The sequence below is a fragment of the Condylura cristata genome, unplaced genomic scaffold, assembly GCF_000260355.1.
Source record: "Condylura cristata isolate star-nosed mole 26May11 unplaced genomic scaffold, ConCri1.0 scaffold00017, whole genome shotgun sequence".
NCBI classification, from domain to species: domain Eukaryota; kingdom Metazoa; phylum Chordata; class Mammalia; order Eulipotyphla; family Talpidae; genus Condylura; species Condylura cristata.
Genome location: NW_004567118.1, coordinates 38,714,373 through 38,731,549, shown reverse-complemented (window position 1 = coordinate 38,731,549; position 17,177 = coordinate 38,714,373). Strand labels below are relative to the sequence as shown.

Genomic DNA, 17,177 nt, shown 5'->3' with positions numbered 1-17,177 from the left:
CTTAAGCTTCTTTGTGCTGTGCTTTCACCCGCTGTGCCACCAGGAAGGGCCACTAAAATGTGTTTTATTTTTTATGAGAAGACATGAAATCAGTAATAATATGGTATGAGCATTTCAGTGCCTTCTGGGTAGTTACCTATTTGACCTTTTCATCATCAGTTTTTAGAATCAGCCTCCTTGGGACTGTTTTCAGCCCTAGCATTAATTGGAACATCTGCTTTTCCTCTGTAAACATCATAAACCATCATTTGGTTTTCACCGATGCATCGTTTTCAGTGCACCCCTGTAGAATAATATGAAATTAACCAGGAACACAACAGAAGACACTTCTAACCCTCTCTTTCCCTTCCCCCACCCCATATCTGCTCCAGGAAAGGTGATTCCCAACAGGTGTGTGTTGAGACAGGTGAAAGGGACGACTCCTGTATTATCTCAGGTGTGACCACAGTGAAGACCACTCTAGCCACTGGGATAGGTGCTGGGAAGGTGGGCATAAGGTGAAGTTCAGCTGACCAAAAATACCCAGCTCAGGGAATAGACTTCTTATACAGGAGTGCTTAAAGAATGTTCTAGAAGGACTCTGCGCACACCACGGAAAAACCAAGCAGATACATACTTCTCTAAGACCAAAAGACAGCAGTTAGAAGTGGCTCAAGGCTGTGGTGACAGTATCAAACTGGCAGTTAGAACTTGTACCAGGGACCACAAATCTAAAGACCTCATACTTCAGAACTCAGGTGAGAATCCCTGCCAATAATAATTATATTCACTAACTCTGTTGAGGCACTTTACATCCATCTCCTAGGCACTTTACATCCATCACCTCATTTGTACTTAGAATATAAACTAAAATGTACCCGCATGTGGCTCCATACCAGAAATAGCTAAAGGGGGCAGGACCCCATGCCCCACTGGGTCTGCACCTGCCTGTGGCCTGTTAGCCTGCGCACTGGGGCAGGAATCACAGCAGGCAGTAAGAAGATGGAAGTGGGATCAGCAGAAGTGGGGGACAATAACAGGACTGTGGATGGCTTGTGGCAACACTTTCTCCTTCATTTTTCTGGGTTTCTGCCCCACTTGAAGACAGAGAACCCCTCTTGGGCCCTGCTCCCCACATCTGGTTACAGCTAAAAGGATGCTCTTGATGGCCAACCTTGTTTCAGCAGAAATGTGTTCCTTTTGTCTCATGTCTTGGCCCTGTGTTATTAGGTTTGTCTTGGTGACCAGTGGGCAGATCAAAAAGCCAGGCTAGTGGTGTAGGACGGAGGGTTAACTCTGAGGCTGACACCAGTTTCCTTGGAGATAACCAGATACCAGCTCCTCTCGGTTACAGCACCTCTGTCTTTAGAATTCTCTAGTAACTAAGTTCCACTATTTATTGTAAAAATAATGCCTGGCACACAGTAGGTGTTCAGCCTGAATAATCTGGCTCCAAAGTCTGTGTTCTTCCACAAAGCCCACCTGCTCTAAGTTGAGCCCACCGTTATCTCACTAAGGGTGATAAATTCCAGAAATGGAAGGAGGTTGGGAGGATGGGCAGTTAGGCAGGCCCCGAGCAGGCAGCCAGGGCCCTAGACTGGAGCCACTGACATTCCTGAGAGCTGAGACCAAGACCCAAATGGAGAGCTATGTCTAGACCTGCTAAGTGCCATGGTGCCACTCCCGCCGTCCCAAGAGGGACTCTGCAACAGGCCGTCAGCCACCTGCCCGTGAGGTAGCATCCTCTGTGCCCCCCATAGCACTTAGCACAACCTTCTACCACTTTTCATGGCTGCCCACCATACTGGGCAGCTCCTAAAAGTTCAACTCATCTCTGTGATGCGGTGCCTGGAATACAAGGTGTTCTATAGATGTCCACTACCTGAGGAGTAGATGAGCCACAAGCGTGGCCCCTACTGGAGTAACATCTCAGGGTCCATTTCCACAGCCAAGTAACATCTCTCTCTCTGGCCTGCTTCTGCAAGGTTTAGACAAGATGCAGCCCACAAACAGGAATGCTCTCTGCCTCTGCTGGAGATTTAGCTTTTTTTCTACCATGCAACTTTTTCAGACCCATTATAGCTCTTTTGATCTTTACAACAATTCTGTTGGAAGGCTCTCTTGCCAGCATTTCTAAGATGAGGAATCAAGAACCAAAGATGAAATGATTTCCCCCAAATCAGTTCAGCATCAGCATTGGCAGCTGAAGCTGCCTGGCTCCCAGTTTAGTTTCATGCTTGACTTTTTCCATGCACCCCCAGCGCCTCCCATTAAGTGCCTACTATCTGCCAGGAACAGGGCTGGGCGCTAGGAACCCAGACAGAAATCACAAAGCTCCCATGGCCCACAGGAGTCAGACAGTACAGGACCTTGACAAGACAAGTTACCAGCTGTTACAGGGAAGTATGTCCTAAAGGAACTCTGCAGAGTTTTGTGGACTCTACCCCCTACTCCAGTGATGGAAACTACAACTCCCAGCAGTACCAGGGAGAGAGCTGCGAGGACCCAAGGGCGGAGCTAAGCAGGAATTCTGGGACTTTGGGGGATAAGTAGGGTGCCATTTTCTACAGCGCTCACTCTCTTGGGCAACGCTCTTGGGACCACACAACTAGGCACTGAAAGTTAGTTTGTTACCAGAGCTCCAAGTCAGCGGTAAGATATTCTAATTACCTTGTATCTCTCTCTCTTTCCCTGGGTTGTTTCCTTTTCCTTTCCCCTTTTGTAAATAAACCCCATTGACCCTTTTGTATGTGCCTGCAGTACAACTAAATTTTAAGCACTTGGGTGAAGGCCCACAGACAGGCGGCCCAGTTCACACTGGGGTGCCCCTGTTACTCAACTAGTACTTAGGTACTTGTTGGCACTTCCTCAGCCCAGACCCCATGGGCCCTTCTCCCCCACCCCCACCCCACCCAGCCAGTCACAATCCTATTGCAGAGGTTTCTGGCTCCCCATCTCCCGTCAAACCCAATTGGACTCTCGGAGGGAAATGTCAGGAGGAATTATCTGTGGTGGAGTCTGGCATTTTGAACAATGTTCCAGTTGAACAACCAGTTGCCCCTTGGCCTCTGTGAGTGGTCCGCTGAGACAACATTTGCCCACACACTGTTTGAATTGAAGAACTCTCAGTCCTGCTGCTGCTCCTCTCTGTGCTGTTTTCTCAGCTCACATGGATCTGCATTTGCACCATGCACTGCTCTCCCCCACATTACCCCTTCCTGCAAGGCTGAAGTGCACCAGACACTGGCCCAGCAGAGACAGAGCTTAGGATTGGGGGAAGAAGACAGAGGCCTTTGGGGGACATGGACACAGAGACCTCACACCTGGCAGATGAGTGTAGGGGCACAGAGTGGGGGATCAGATGTAGCTCTCAGTCTTTATCAACAACCCAGATGTATAAAAGGAGAAGTCAGGCTAAAGCGTGTTTCCTCATCCACATGTTGGTAAGAACAACACGTACATCAAAGGGCGTGGCGAGCCTTAAAAAGTGATAGTTGGGCCCTCCCTGGTGGCGCAGTGGGTTAAAGCACAGCACTGAGAGCTACAGCCACTTCCGCATGAGTTCAATTCCCACCTGCCCTGGAGGAGACACGGCAGAGGTCTCCTGACTCACCCGCTGCTCCCCTCAGGAGTGTTCTTCGTCGATCTGCCTGTTCTGCTCCCCACTCTGTCTCTGGTGAATCCTCTCACTGCCCCTGCACCTCTGGCCTGTACCCAGTTCTGTATGCACAAATAAATAAATCTTTTTAAAAAAAAGTGAAAGTTGTATAAAGCAGTCAGCTTGGTATATGCTCTGGGACTGTTCCTTTCTTCCCCTCCACCGAAAATGTAGCCTCTGGGAAGAAGCATGTGGGAACACTCTAGAAGAGAAGGTGATCTCCTGATCGGGTAGAAGGGGACACAGGTTGCTAAGGGGCTGTTCCCCTAACCGCCTGCAGTCTGGGAACAGCACCTGCCACATGGAGTGCTTTCGTGGGGTTTGTCAAAACTGCCTCTTTTTTATAATCTTTTAAACTTTTTCCATCGTTGTTCATTTTTTTTATAAGTTTTATTTTCTGAAGTTGTTCAAGTCTCACAAGCCAGAGGTGTAGTGGCAGTGAGAGGCTTCACCAGAGACAGAGTGGGGAGCAGAAAAGGCAGATCAACAAAGTACACTGCTGAGGGGAGCAACTGGCAAGACAGGAGAGGTCTGCTGCACCATGTGGATCGCCTCCAGGGCTGGGGATCAAACTTGCACTGAAGCTGCTATGGCTCCCTTGCAGTGCTGTGTTCTAACCCATTGTGCCACCAGGCAGGGCCCCCATTGTTCACTTTTGTGCAATATTAGTCCCCATAATTCTCCCACCACTGCAGCACCCATGACCATCAACATAGTCCCTTGTGCTCTTCTCTCCCCTCTGTTGACCCCTCCCCCGCCCCTGCTGTATGCCTCAGATCTATAGTCAGCTGACAAATTTTGTCTTTTTCTGATCCTTTGTTCAGTTTCCCTATACTCCACCTATTAGTGAGACTATTAGGCTTTTTTTTTCCTTCTGACTTATTTTGCATAGTATTATCCCTTCCAGCTCCATCCATGTTGCCACAAATTACATAAGTTTGTCTTTTTTGATTGCTGAGTAATCTTCCATTGTGTATATGTATTCTTGATCCATTCATCTGTTTGGGGACATTTAGATTGTTTCCATATCTTATTTACTGTAAGTAATGTTGCAGTAAACATAGGAGTAAAGGTTTTCCTTCAAATCAGTGCTTTTGTGTCCTTTTAATCTCGTTGTGGGAAAAAGCATAGTTGAGAAATAGTCACTGGCGTGTAATAGGTGGTCAAAAATTCTCACTGCAGGAACAGGTGGATGAACAAGCTAATTTTTTTTTAAAGATTTATTTATTTGTGCATACAGAACTGGAGTACAGGCCAGAGGCTCAGGGGCAGCGAGAGGCTTCACCAGAGACAGAAATGGGGAGCAGAACAGGCCGACTAACGAAAAGTACACTGCTGAGGGGAGCAGTGGGCGGGTCAGGAGATGTCTGCCACGCCATGTGGTCACCTCAGGGGCAGGCGGGAATCGAACTCATGCGGAAGTGGCTTTAGCTTCTTAGTGCTGTGCTTTAACCCGCTGCGCCACTAGGGAGGGCCCTAATTTTTTAATAAGATACGATCCTTGCCTTCAAAGGGCTTCCTGTCTCCAGCAATCCCCTTAAGCACACATCCCTCTGCAGTGTTTAATTTCGAACACGTTCACCTCATGCAAGCCCAGAAAGCAAAAGACACGCATTTTGTTTACTGGAATCCTGCTAACCCATTGGACAGACTTATCACTTTCCCATTGTGTGAAATGCATTGGAAGAGTTTGAAAGAGAAAAACAAAACAAACCAAACTAAATGGTTAGCTTTTGCATGCTTGTTATTTTGAAAACAGCCTAATGAGAAATTTCAGGAGCTCATTGAGAGGAAAGCTCAATCAACTCCAGAGGAAAAAAGGCTGAGCTTTAGAAGCATTTTGGAGCAGTACAATTTCATTTCCTTCAAGTGTAATAAGCAAGCGGAGAGACAAGAAATCCACTGCCTAGGAGAAGTCCTAAAGGTCAGGATGAATGAATGGGTTTGAAGTTTTGAAGTTTGCATGCCTAGTTGTAAGTGGATATTTCAACAGTTCTTAAGGGAATATATACATAATTTAGTTTCTTAAGTAGATACATAGTATAGAAAAATTGTTTGCACTATTAATTGGGCTAGAAAACTGTCTTCATGGATATCAGCTCCTCCTAAGTTTTGCCAACAAGGACTCCACTTTCCATTTCCCAGACTCCACTCCATAAGGAGGTGCCCCAACAGGTCACCCCAAGCCTGCAGGCTGGCATGGGGGAGCAGCAGGAGTTGCCAATCTTATTTTTTTTTCTGGGTATAATGCCTAGGAAGGGGAGTCTTGCCCCTGCAGGTGCAAACCTAAGACCTAAGACTTTAGAAAGAGATCCAAACCATCAGGCTCAGGTCAGACCTCTGCCCCCAAGATAGCTATGTGATCAGGGGTGGGTCACTTTACCTCTCTGGGCCTTGGATTTCCCCTGTGCAAAGTGAGAATTTGGGGCAAGATTTTTGGTGTCTGGCATTTCTCTTGACTCTGAGGTGGACCCCTCCCTGCTCTAGCAGACAGGAAGTTCCTAGTGTGAGCAAAGCACCAGTCTCACCAGCCTGCCAGGAGCATAGCAATTTGGGAGAGAGGTGTAGCTGTGTAGTTGTAAGGTGTAGCTTTGAGGGGTGGGGGAGTGTGGGGTCCTCCCTGGTGGCATAGTGGGTTAAAGCACAGTACTATGAAGCTATCTGCAGCCACTATAGCATGAGTTCGTTCCCCAGCCAGGGAGGTGACCCACATGTTACAGCAGACCTCTCCTGACCTGCCCACTGCTCCCCTCAGCAGTGTACTTCATCAATCCGTCTGTTCTACACTCCACTCAGTCTCTGGTGAATCCTCTCACCCACCACACCTCTGGCCTGTACCCGAGTTCTGTATGCATAAATAAATCTTTAAAAAAAAATTAGGCTGATGGATTTACCCCTGGTTCTCCACTTCCCATCTCCTCTCAGTTTCCTGACTCATAAGTTAGAGGTGGTAACAGTAACCACTCAGGTCTGTTGCAGAAACTAGTGACAGCAGCAGATATAAAGTGACTGGTGAGACAGCACTCCAGGGAAGCAGCTAAACCAGGCAGTGACTCCAGAGCTCTTCTGAGTGCCACTGGAAGGCAGTGGGCCCTCTCCCCACCTCTACATTCATTTTTCGGAATGTTGCCATCTTCAGATGGGTGGTGTCTGCTGTATCAATAACTTATTACCTTCAGTTGTTGGACTCCAAAGGTAGATTTTCAAAGTGGATTGTCTATATGGAAGCATCTCCCTCTACTACAGAGCTCCGTGGCACCATAAGCTCATTGGTCACCCTGGGCTTCCAGTAACAGGCTTAACAATATTAAGGAATAAGCCATCAGTGGCACACGGCAGCTTTTGTCCCCTCTGCTTCCAGATGAACTTGGTAATGTGGGGACATAAGCAGGAAAGACAGGAGCTGTCAATACCCCCATTCTTCATTTCACCTCTGACACACATCCCCTCCCAACCCAAAAAACTTATCTCCTGCTGAACTGGAGAAACATAATAAGTCCCCTTGTATGGAATCATGACCAGTAAAGATGTCTGCTCTATAATCATCTAAACACATCCGCTTGCTTTTTCTCATTTGGTCCTGACAAACACACAGCAAGATCATCTTGTCCAATTTTTATGAGGAACTGGAGTTGGGGAGAGTAAATGCTAAGTTCAGGGTCACAGACTTGACAAATAATGAACAGGCTTCTTTGACCCCATCCTGTTGCTCAAAATGCTCAAATCTGGGCTTTCCTCCCTTATAATGTCCATGGTGATGGAGTCTCACCCTAGAGTCCCAGCTCTATTACCTACCTCAGTAGCCTCTGTCTCAACTGTCGGATGGGCACAGTGATCATAAAATGCCTCCCCATCGGGGTCCATGGGGCCATAAAGAGGAGAGAGATGGCACCTTCAAAATCCCAAGCAGGGGCCAGTGCAGACCCAAAGTTCAGGAATTGTTCGTTTCCCTCCCTACAGCCTCATGGGGCCACTAGGGAAAGATGCTGTGCTCACACTGTTTCCATAATGCACCGTGCAAGTGGGAGTCACAAAGACAGTGGTCCTGGGCACCTTTTTGTCTCAGGATCCCCCACCCCTTTCCCTAGAACTCCAGATTTGAAGCATGCACTTTTCTTCATACCAACACAACTGACTGCACAAAGCAAGACATTTAGCAACCCAGCAAATTCAGCCCGCGACGGGGCTGTCAGCACTTACCAGGCAAGCGGGGAAATGCCTGGGTCTAGAGAAGCAGCCAGCTCTCCCTGACAGTCTGGACTTAAATAAATTGTATTTTCTGGCTGGGGGCGATAAGGCGTAAACTTGAAGCGTGTGTTATACTTACCCATCATTATGCCCCAAAATCAGGACGGAGAGCTGTATCCTGTCCCAAGTTTGGAGCAAAATCACACTGTGTGTAAATAGCTCTCCGGGCTTTTGATGTTGAACAGAGAGGAATCTAATCCTCTCAGAAAAGCCAGGCAGGAGCGGTGGGCTCAGCAATGCGGATAGGGAGGCTGGAAGGCTGGAAAGGCATGCGGCAAGCCTCGGCCTGGCTGCCCAGCCCCTTCTAACGCCCCCACAAGGTAAACTGTCTTCGTGCCTAAAAGGATTATGTCCTCTAATACTTTCAAGGAGGAGCAAGCAAAAAATGCTTGAATACAATCAAGTGTGACGCTCAGAAGGCCAAGACCGAAGGGGAGTTGAACAAGATACCATTTTGAGCTCCCCAACTCCAGAGGCAAAGCCCACCAGCACCCAAGGGTGCCTCCCAGAGATGGGAAAGAGAATGGCAGAAGGTAGCAGCCTTTGGGAGTCCATTCATTCATTTGTGCAACAGAATAAAGATAGTCCCTGCCTTCTCAGAATTCATAGTCCTGCAGAAGACATGTCCACAGATAATCACGTGATAACCAGCTGGTTACACACTTTGAGATGCATCATTAAGGGGAAATACAGGAGGTGTGAGTTGGTCAAACCAGAAGCCCCAGTTTAAATGGTGGCTGCGAGGAGGGGTACCGGGTGGTCAAGTGAGATTTCTGGGAAGTGTCATTGAAGGCACTTGATTACAAGTTGATCGCCAAAGCAAGGTATGGGAGATCAGAAAAGCAGAACTGGCTTGTGGGATGCGCTGCACTTTCCAGGACCAAAGACACCAGCATGTTGGAAGCAGGTGAAAGAAACAAGGGGTGGGGTTGAACCACTTAGGGCTCAGTGAGAAGTCAGGGCTTTATCCAAATGCTTCAGGAAGCCAGCAAAGGCTGTAGTGGTCCGGACTCGACAAAGAACTTGGCCGTGTCTCAGACCGTGTTGAGTCACTCCCGGCTCCCCGTTCCACCACTCTGATTTTCACTACCCCTGGTCAAGCTCTTTCTTACTTAAGCACCCCAGAATCTGTCCCTAAGAAGAAAAATCAGATAGAGGGTACTGACCCCCAAGATGGGCACCAAGCCTGGCAAGGAGAAAGTCAAGGGTGAAAAGCACATCTCCATCAATCCCACCACCAGGTCATAGCTCTTCCTCCCCCTCCCCGGGAAAAACTTTCAATTCATGAAGCTTGAGCGCCCAGCACAGAGCAGACACTCAGGCAGTGATCTACTGAAGGCACCAGCCCCCACATCCTCCAACTGTCTTTCTAGATGGGAAACTGAGGGAGGCTGATCAAAAGGAGGCAGCGGGTGTCCCAGGAGGACACTTCCTTCCTGCGTAACCTTGGGCTAGTCATGTCCTCTCTCCCAGGTCGCGGTTTCCCTACCTGTGAGGTCAGGTAGGGACACAAGATGATCCCTGATACTCCTTTCAATGGTCATATATTTTCATTGTTCTCAGGTGCTTGGGGAGGGTCGATATCTTTATCAATATGACACAGTCCATCTGTGGCCAGGCAAGGATCACAACTGATGAGTAAACACCACATTCTAACCCCAGGCAAATATTCTGAATTTCAGATACCAAAAATGGGAGTTAGGTGGGGAGTTGGAATTTGCAATTATCTAGGACTAAGTGGGAATGAATTTGGTTTCCCAGCTCCAATTTTTATTTTTACAAATTTTTCTGAAAACTATAATCAGTAGACCCTCCCACTTTCTTTTTTTATTATTATATAATAGTTTATTTTTACATCATTTTGTGCATTTTTTTCATCTCAGTTGTAATCCCTGTGGGTTTCCCATCACCAAATCACCCTGGTATGGTATCATTACCATAGTGGAAATGACCTTTTTACAAATATCTTCATATGCATCAGAAATTAATATTACAAACAGTGTTGGAGAGGAGACAATATTGAGTGTGTCAACAGAGGAAAACTCTATCAAAGCACCCTGGAAGTCATTCCAGATGTGGTCTACCCCTTGCGGCAGATGTATAAGTATAAAGTGTTCTTATCTGTTCATTACAGTGTCCCCCAGAGCATGTCTCCAAGGGACAATTTCATTAGCCAAGTTCAGTTGCTATATGCAGTAGTGATGATAAAGCTCAGTTCTTTGCAAAATCATATCCCAGCCATCCTCCCTTACCATGAAGCTGAGCAAGTAAGGGTTGGCTGTCCTGAAATATTGCAGCTGGCTAAGGACTCAGAGCCATTAAATACCATGAAGAAAAATATGAAATCTGATGTTTTGCTGGCCTTCCTTTAAGTTCTGAATACAGACAATAAGGCTTGTGCTGTTTTGTAGTCCTTGCGCAGAAAAGAGCATTCATATGAATATTAGTTGGTGGGAAAAGCAAGACAGAGAGTGAACAGCATAGGGGTCAGAAACGTCCCAATGTAAGAGACCCAGGACAGCACACCCAGAAAAATCTCATATGTTAGAAGCAAACAGATATGGACAGATACTTAGAGCTGTGTGGCCTTAGGTGAGTCACTTAATCTCTCAGGGCTTCAATTTCTACTCTGCACAGTAGAAGCAGCACCACCACCCATGGCACAATTTGCAAAGTTAAATGAGACAACATAGATAAATGTCTGACACAGTGCCTGGCACATAGTAGAGACCTCTCTTCCTTCCATCTAGACACCAGGATCTGCATGAGAAATTCAGCGACCAGTGCTCAGACCCATTATTTACCTGCCCCTACACTGAAGGACAAGAATTTAAAGGGCCTCCATGTGGCCTGCATGCTACAGTGCCATGGAGCATGATTAGGGAGGCTACCTGATCCAAATCTCAGTGGCTGCAAGAATCCTATACAGTCGACCTGGCTCACTTCCAGCCAATTTGCCTGATGTAATTTGGCTTCAGCACAAGGTTCCAAGGCAGTTATGTAATCATAACAGTCATAGCTTTTGTTGAAAGATTTTATCGTTGAAGTATTTTTGCATGGATCACCTCAGTTGATCCTCTCAATAACCTTCAGAAGCAGCTGAGACAAAGACTAGAATCCCCATTTTAGAGATGGAGAAATGGAGGCCTGGAGAGTTTATTTGGTTCATCCAAAGTCACAGAGCTAATAATTGGCAACATCCACTTGAACAATGCTTTATCTCTGCATTCCTTGTCCTTGGCTTTTTCTACATCATCGTGATGCCTCTTTATGATCATGCTTTCATCAAGCTAAAGTGGACTGAGCACCTACCGTGTGCCGGGCAGTGTAGGCATGCCAAAATTCAGAAGTGAAGGCAGAGGTTAGTTCAGGGGAGATAGAAGAATAACTAGTCCTTCGGTACCTAGCAGAGGAGCAAGGGAAACAGTGACGAAGGGTATAACCCCACTGGGTCCCCACCTGGACCTCTGGAAGGCTTCCTGGAGAAGGAGCTGCATGGATCCAATCTGGGAGAACAGCTGGATTTCTCCTGGGCAGAAAACTAGAGTTTGTCCAGAGTGAGGAGTGAGAATTTTAGGCAGATGTTAGACAACCACAAGTGTGTGAACCAGCAGCATATCAGGGGGTGCTGCAAGTTGTACTAGGCTCCACCCACTCATTCATCCAGCATGTATTTCTAGAGCGCCCCCTGTGCCCGCCAGGGTGGTAGTCGCTCGAGATAGCTAACTCAATGAACAAGCAGGTGTAATCCCTGAACCGGGGACCTTATGTTCTAGCTGAGTCCCAGGGAATCAGGGAAGACAGGAGGGTGGAATGGGCAGGGCTTACCAGAGAAGGCTGGGTATCGGAGATCTGGAGTCTAAGGGGGTTGGAGAGCCCTGAGGGATTTTAAGCACAGGATTGATAAGATCAGCTTTGCATTTCAGAACAGGTGTGCTGCCTTTAACTTAGTGGCTGGGCTGGACAATCAAGGAATCCAGCTAGGAAACAGCAGCAGCCCAGGCAAGAACTGACTGGCTTCTAAGTTGCCATAGCACAGATGAAAAAAGGCCACATCAGGTCACATGTTGAGATTGTGCTGGCAGGTCTTGCTGGTCAATTGCACTTGGGAGTGAAGAAGGTGGATAACCAGTGGGAGGGTGTCTGAGTCCCTCAGCAGGTGTTGATGCTGTTCCCTGGGCGAGGGGTGCAAGTATCAGGTGGACTGGGGAGATGAGGAAGGTGCTCCCGCTGGGATAGTCTGGGTATCAAGGGTCTGCAGCATCCCTAAGGTCGTACATCACTGTGGAATGACTGTGTCTGAAGCCCAGGAGAGAGCTTGCAGGTGGAGGTGTGGCCTGGAGGTTCAGGTTCTCAGAGATGATGTTTCACATCTAGAAGTAGACAGGACCACTTACAGGTAGAGAGGGAAGAGGATCCAGATGTTGTTGCATCCCACCCCAAGGACTGTCCAGATTTGTTCTCTGATGCCGGAATACACTTGATAAATTCAGGCCTTCCGCCATGATGAGGATTCATTGGTCCCCTAGATGGATTCCTTGTAACAAGCTGTGGGGACACTGGCCTACTGCTGGATTTCTGGGCCCTCACCAATCTCTGGAGCCCTGTCTGAATTCACTCATGTGCTTCTCTCTCTTTCTTTCTCTCTTCTCCCCTTCAGGTGTTTACAAAATATGGGAAGTGTTACATGTTTAACTCAGGCGAGGATGGCAAACCTCTGCTCACCACGGTCAAGGGGGGGACAGGCAACGGGCTGGAGATCATGCTGGACATTCAGCAAGATGAGTACCTGCCCATCTGGGGAGAGACAGGTGAGCTGGGCACAGGGGATGATGGCGGAGGGGTGCGGGACTCTGAAATTCAGTTTTGGCTCAGGTGGGTGTCTTGGCTCACCTCGTGAGGGACTGATCTCCATCAAGCATTGGTGCATGCCAATGAGTGGCAAGAATGCCCCTGGCGTGGGCTGTGATTCCCTGGGCTTCCTTGGATTCTCTCAGTGGGAAAGCGACAGAGGATGGGGAAACTGGGAAGGACAGAAAGGTAGAGAGCTGGAGGGAGATGCTGGGAAGGGATCACAGAGGAAGGTTTGAATTAACATGTAGAGTTGGGCGGGGGAGTGGCTTTATTTCAGAAAAGGAAGGAATGGGCCAGCTCCTTTCTGTCCCAGACACCTTAAATGTGCCAGCCCAGAGAGGAGACCCAGTAAAAGGAAGGCGCTTTCTCCCACTGGGGGCCGGCGACAAGTGGCTGAAGCGTTGCTGCACAGACAAAAGCCATGGACTGGGGTGGGGGCAGGTGGCACCATGCCTGCAAGAGCCCCTGTGTAGCCTGTGTGTACAGGCCCAAAGCTTACTTCACGCATTCATTTCGTCAACAAATTATTCATTAGCCATTGTCTCAGGCTTTGCAATAAAGTGGTACAGTCTGAATCCTTGATCAAAGCCTAGAGGAAGAGACACTTGATCACAGAGCACTGTGGTGTGTGTCCAGGGCTGTAGCAGGACAGGTGTGGAAGATTCAGGAAAAGCATTGTAGTTGATGGGGTATCTGAGCAGGGTCTTGAGATGATCCTGGAAAATACGCATGGGACTACAAAGGTAAAACAGAACGTGATGTGATGACAGAGCAGAGACTGACATAAGCCTACGGCTGTCAACAGCCTCCAGAATTTCACCAGGTGGAGAAAGTAAAGAGATGTCCAAGAGGGGGACCATTGATGCAAAAGGTCCCCAAGTAAGACTGATGCTGTCTTCAGATGAGCCAGGATGGTGCCAGAGGGAAAGGGCCGAGGAAGAGAAGATTCCAGGAGGGAGAGGTGGGCCCTGGGGTTGGCAGTGAAGAGGGGATGGAGGCCAAGCAGCCCAGTCCCCTGTCTTGCTGCCCCTCCCCCATACCAATCACACCTCTTCTGAGGTCCAGCCCTTACCACACCTTGGCCTTCCTGGCTTTGAGGCAGCCACAGCTTCCACCCCAGGGACAACTGACTGCAGCTGCCCAGCGCTCCCACCGCTGCTCTCCCTCCCGTCTGGCACCTCTCGCTTGAGCGCCCTGATGGGGAGAGGTGAGCATGGCCATTTCCCTTGCATTATGGTTAGTCCTCCTGCTTCTTCAACTGAAAAGTAAAATGGCCATCACGCGTGTCATTCCAATAATGCCTTCTGGCAGCTCACCTCAGGCTCCAGGGCCCTCAAGCCCCATTAGCCGCTTGCTGAGGAGACGCTTAGTTGCTTCCATCCACTTTCCTAAATTCAAGGCCCCTCCCCTCCACCTGCAGATGCAAACAATGGAGGTTTGTGTTAGTTCTCAATTCTGACATCCCTAAGAGTGGCCCCAGGGCCTGGTTTGGCAGAGTATTCCTGGTACCAGCCTATGTCCTGGGACCATGAGGCCTGTAGACAACCCTGGGTCTTAGGAGCAGTATCTTGGTCCCCAAAGAAAGACCCTGCCTTGTGGGCACCAGAACATACTTACTGATCAAATCACTGTGGACAAGGAGAGAAATCAGGCAAGAAATGTGTCTTGAAGATCCCAGACCCCAGGACTGGCCAGAAGTTAATTACACCTTTCTGTGGAAATATTGGGTTTCTCAGTGTGCTGTCTTGATTCAGGAGAGCAAACACATGTATATACACTCACACTCACTCTCACAATATCATACACCCCTGTGATAGACCTCTTCACACAGCACAGCTCTGGCCTTGGGTCTGAGCTCTAGCTGCAGATGGAAGGGGCTCCAATCCCAACCCCTGGCTCAGGGAATCAGCATTCTGCCTCTTCTGAAGTCATTTATTCCAGCAAACCAACTCCATCCCCCTGAGAGGGGAGAACTGACCATCTAGCAGGAAGCAGTGAGATACCGAACTCTCACAGCCAAACCAGGACTGTGCCACCCCAAACCTCGGGCCAACATTTGGCCCTAGGACACCTTGAGCATTACCAGTTCAGGACAAATCGGTGATCGTGATTAAGGGCCTGCTGTGTGTCCAATGTCACAGGCCATTCTCAGAGATGCAGAAGACACTAGACAAGGACCTGCCTTTCAGTGGTTTATCATCTCATCGAGAAGCCAAACTCCATAAAGTCCACAGGAGAACTCTAGGCTCACTCCACCCAGGAGCCTGAACTACCTCTCAGTCACAGAGAGCACCTTCCATTTACACCATTTCCCTTGAGGGTGTGTAGTTGGAGACACAGGTTAAGAGCAGGAGGCAGGACCAGAACATTAAAGAATTAAAGAAACCAATGGGTACTGTCCAATAGAACTTTCTGCAGTGACGGAGGTGCTCTCTATCTGTTCTGTCCAGTACCGTCGGCCTGGTTATTGGGCATGGAAATAGGACCTGTGGGAATGAGGAACTGAATTGTTATATCTTTTCATTTTTATTCATTTTAATTGTGCCAGGAGCTGGTGGCTGCCATTTGAAGAGTGCTGCTTGGGTTGCTCTGGGTAGCTTCTGGATCTTTGCCTTTTTTAGCGACCTCCTGCCTCCCCTTGGCGCTACAATAGTCCTCATTCTAGACCTTCCTCTCACCACAGCCTGGAGTGGTGGGAATGCCTCATCCCATTAGCCAGGAAAGGAGGGTGATGTTGGGTGACCTCCCCCAGCACATTTAGCCAGGACCCCCGAGTCCTCACACCCTATTTTACCTTTCTTTAGGCCAAGAAGCCACTGAGCAGTAGGCAGCATCTTGGCGACTCTGGGTAACTCAGAGCCGCCTGTTTCTTGGGCCAGTGGGCCCTATGTGGTAGGAGTGAGGGCCGTCCACCTGCCCAAGGATGCGCTGTGGGCTCTGCTGGGTGAAGGTCACTTGTGGGCAGCTCCCCTGAGGACACATGGCCACATCCCACTGCCCAGGCACTGCTCCAAGGCCCATGGGCAGATCAGGCCTAGCCCCATGTGCTCCTCAGGAGGACATTCCGGACTTGTCTAACTTTGTGGTCCCACAGATACCATCTTGCTTCTTTGGCATTCCTGCCTCCTCTCAATCCCCAGAGAAAGGAGTTGACGTCCTTCAGAAGATATCTGGGAGGTAGTGAAGAAAAAAAGAATTGAAACATGACTGTTGAGGTGTGGCCACAGAGAGCTTGACAACAGGGTGGTATACCAGGACATGAAAATGTCATGACAGACTCAAGCAATACATCAAATCCCAGCTCTTCCTCTATAGTGGTGAGGCTGAGGACAAGTAAATGAGCCTCAATTTCTATATCTGTAAAATAGAGGCCAGGGCCCTCCCTGGTGATGTAGTGGGTTAAAGCACAGCACTAAGAAGCTAAAGCCACTTCAGCACAAGTTCAATCCCTGCCCCGGAGATGATCCACATGGTGCGGCAGACCTCTCATGACCCACCCGCTGCTCCCCTCAGTAGTGTGCTTCATCAGTCAGTCTGTTCTGCTCCCCACTCTGTCTCTGGTGAATCCTCTCACCGCCCCCACACTTCTGGCCTGTATGCCAGTTCTGTATGCATAAATAAGTTTTTTTAAAAATATATTAAAATAGAGGCCAATAAAGCAAACAAAACCTGTCCACTTTGGAGGATAGCAGAAAGGACAGAATGTATTTTCTCTGCAAACAGTGCACAATAGAAGGTTGTTAATGTTGACCATTAAACTGGGGAGTACAGTCAAGTTATCTCGGAGGCAGAGAATATTGCAGACACCCCACCCCTATGAAGGAGGTCGTAAGGCACCCAATATCTGAAAGTTCTGTTCTGTTCAGAAAAAGCACTGGCACGTTCTTCCCTGTACATTTATGGACAGCTTCATCTCTCATGACGCAGTGAGGGAATTATTCATCTGGGTGTAATTCTAATGGACAAGGATTTTTAGCTCCAACAAATGAACCTGGAAAAATGCACCTTTTCAGGCTTAGTGAGTAAAGGGTGACTACAAAATTTACCAGGAGCCCCCTTTCCCCAGGTCTGGCAATCACTCACGCCAGGGTGCCATGTTCAGGAAATCCTGGAAAATATGCCATTTTCTTGTAGACAGGCTCAGGCCTGTCTGTAGATCTAGAGAGTGTGTCCCAAAATAGGTCCTATAAAATGTCATGAGTTTAGGATATTACATGTTCTCAGAATAAAAAGGACCTTGGGGATGCCTGGATGGACAAAGTCAGGTACATTTATTCATGGCAGAGATTCTTTATATGCTACATCATGAATCTCCATGAGAGGAATGTGTCACGCAGCTTTATTTCCAAGTGCCTTTGACCATGGAAACCTTCTTTTTCATGGAGGAGCTCACAAAATAGGGAAAAAAAAAAAGGACAGGAAAGCTGTCCTGGGCTAT

At 48.3% G+C, this 17,177-nt stretch overlaps 1 protein-coding gene across 3 annotated transcripts in view; it reads left to right on the top strand.

Moving 5' to 3' along the window:
* The window catches only part of ASIC2 (acid sensing (proton gated) ion channel 2), a 1,021,853-nt gene that overhangs the window by 924,670 nt on the left and 80,006 nt on the right, over nt 1-17,177 (top strand). For 2 of the 3 annotated variants that reach the window (XM_004684897.2, XM_004684896.2), the window contains exon 2: nt 12,546-12,696. The exons of the other annotated variant lie outside the window; for it this stretch is intronic. In XM_004684897.2, coding sequence (XP_004684954.1) covers nt 12,546-12,696 — 151 coding nt within the window. The remainder of the gene's footprint in view (nt 1-12,545; nt 12,697-17,177) is intronic. 3 annotated transcript variants of the gene reach the window in all.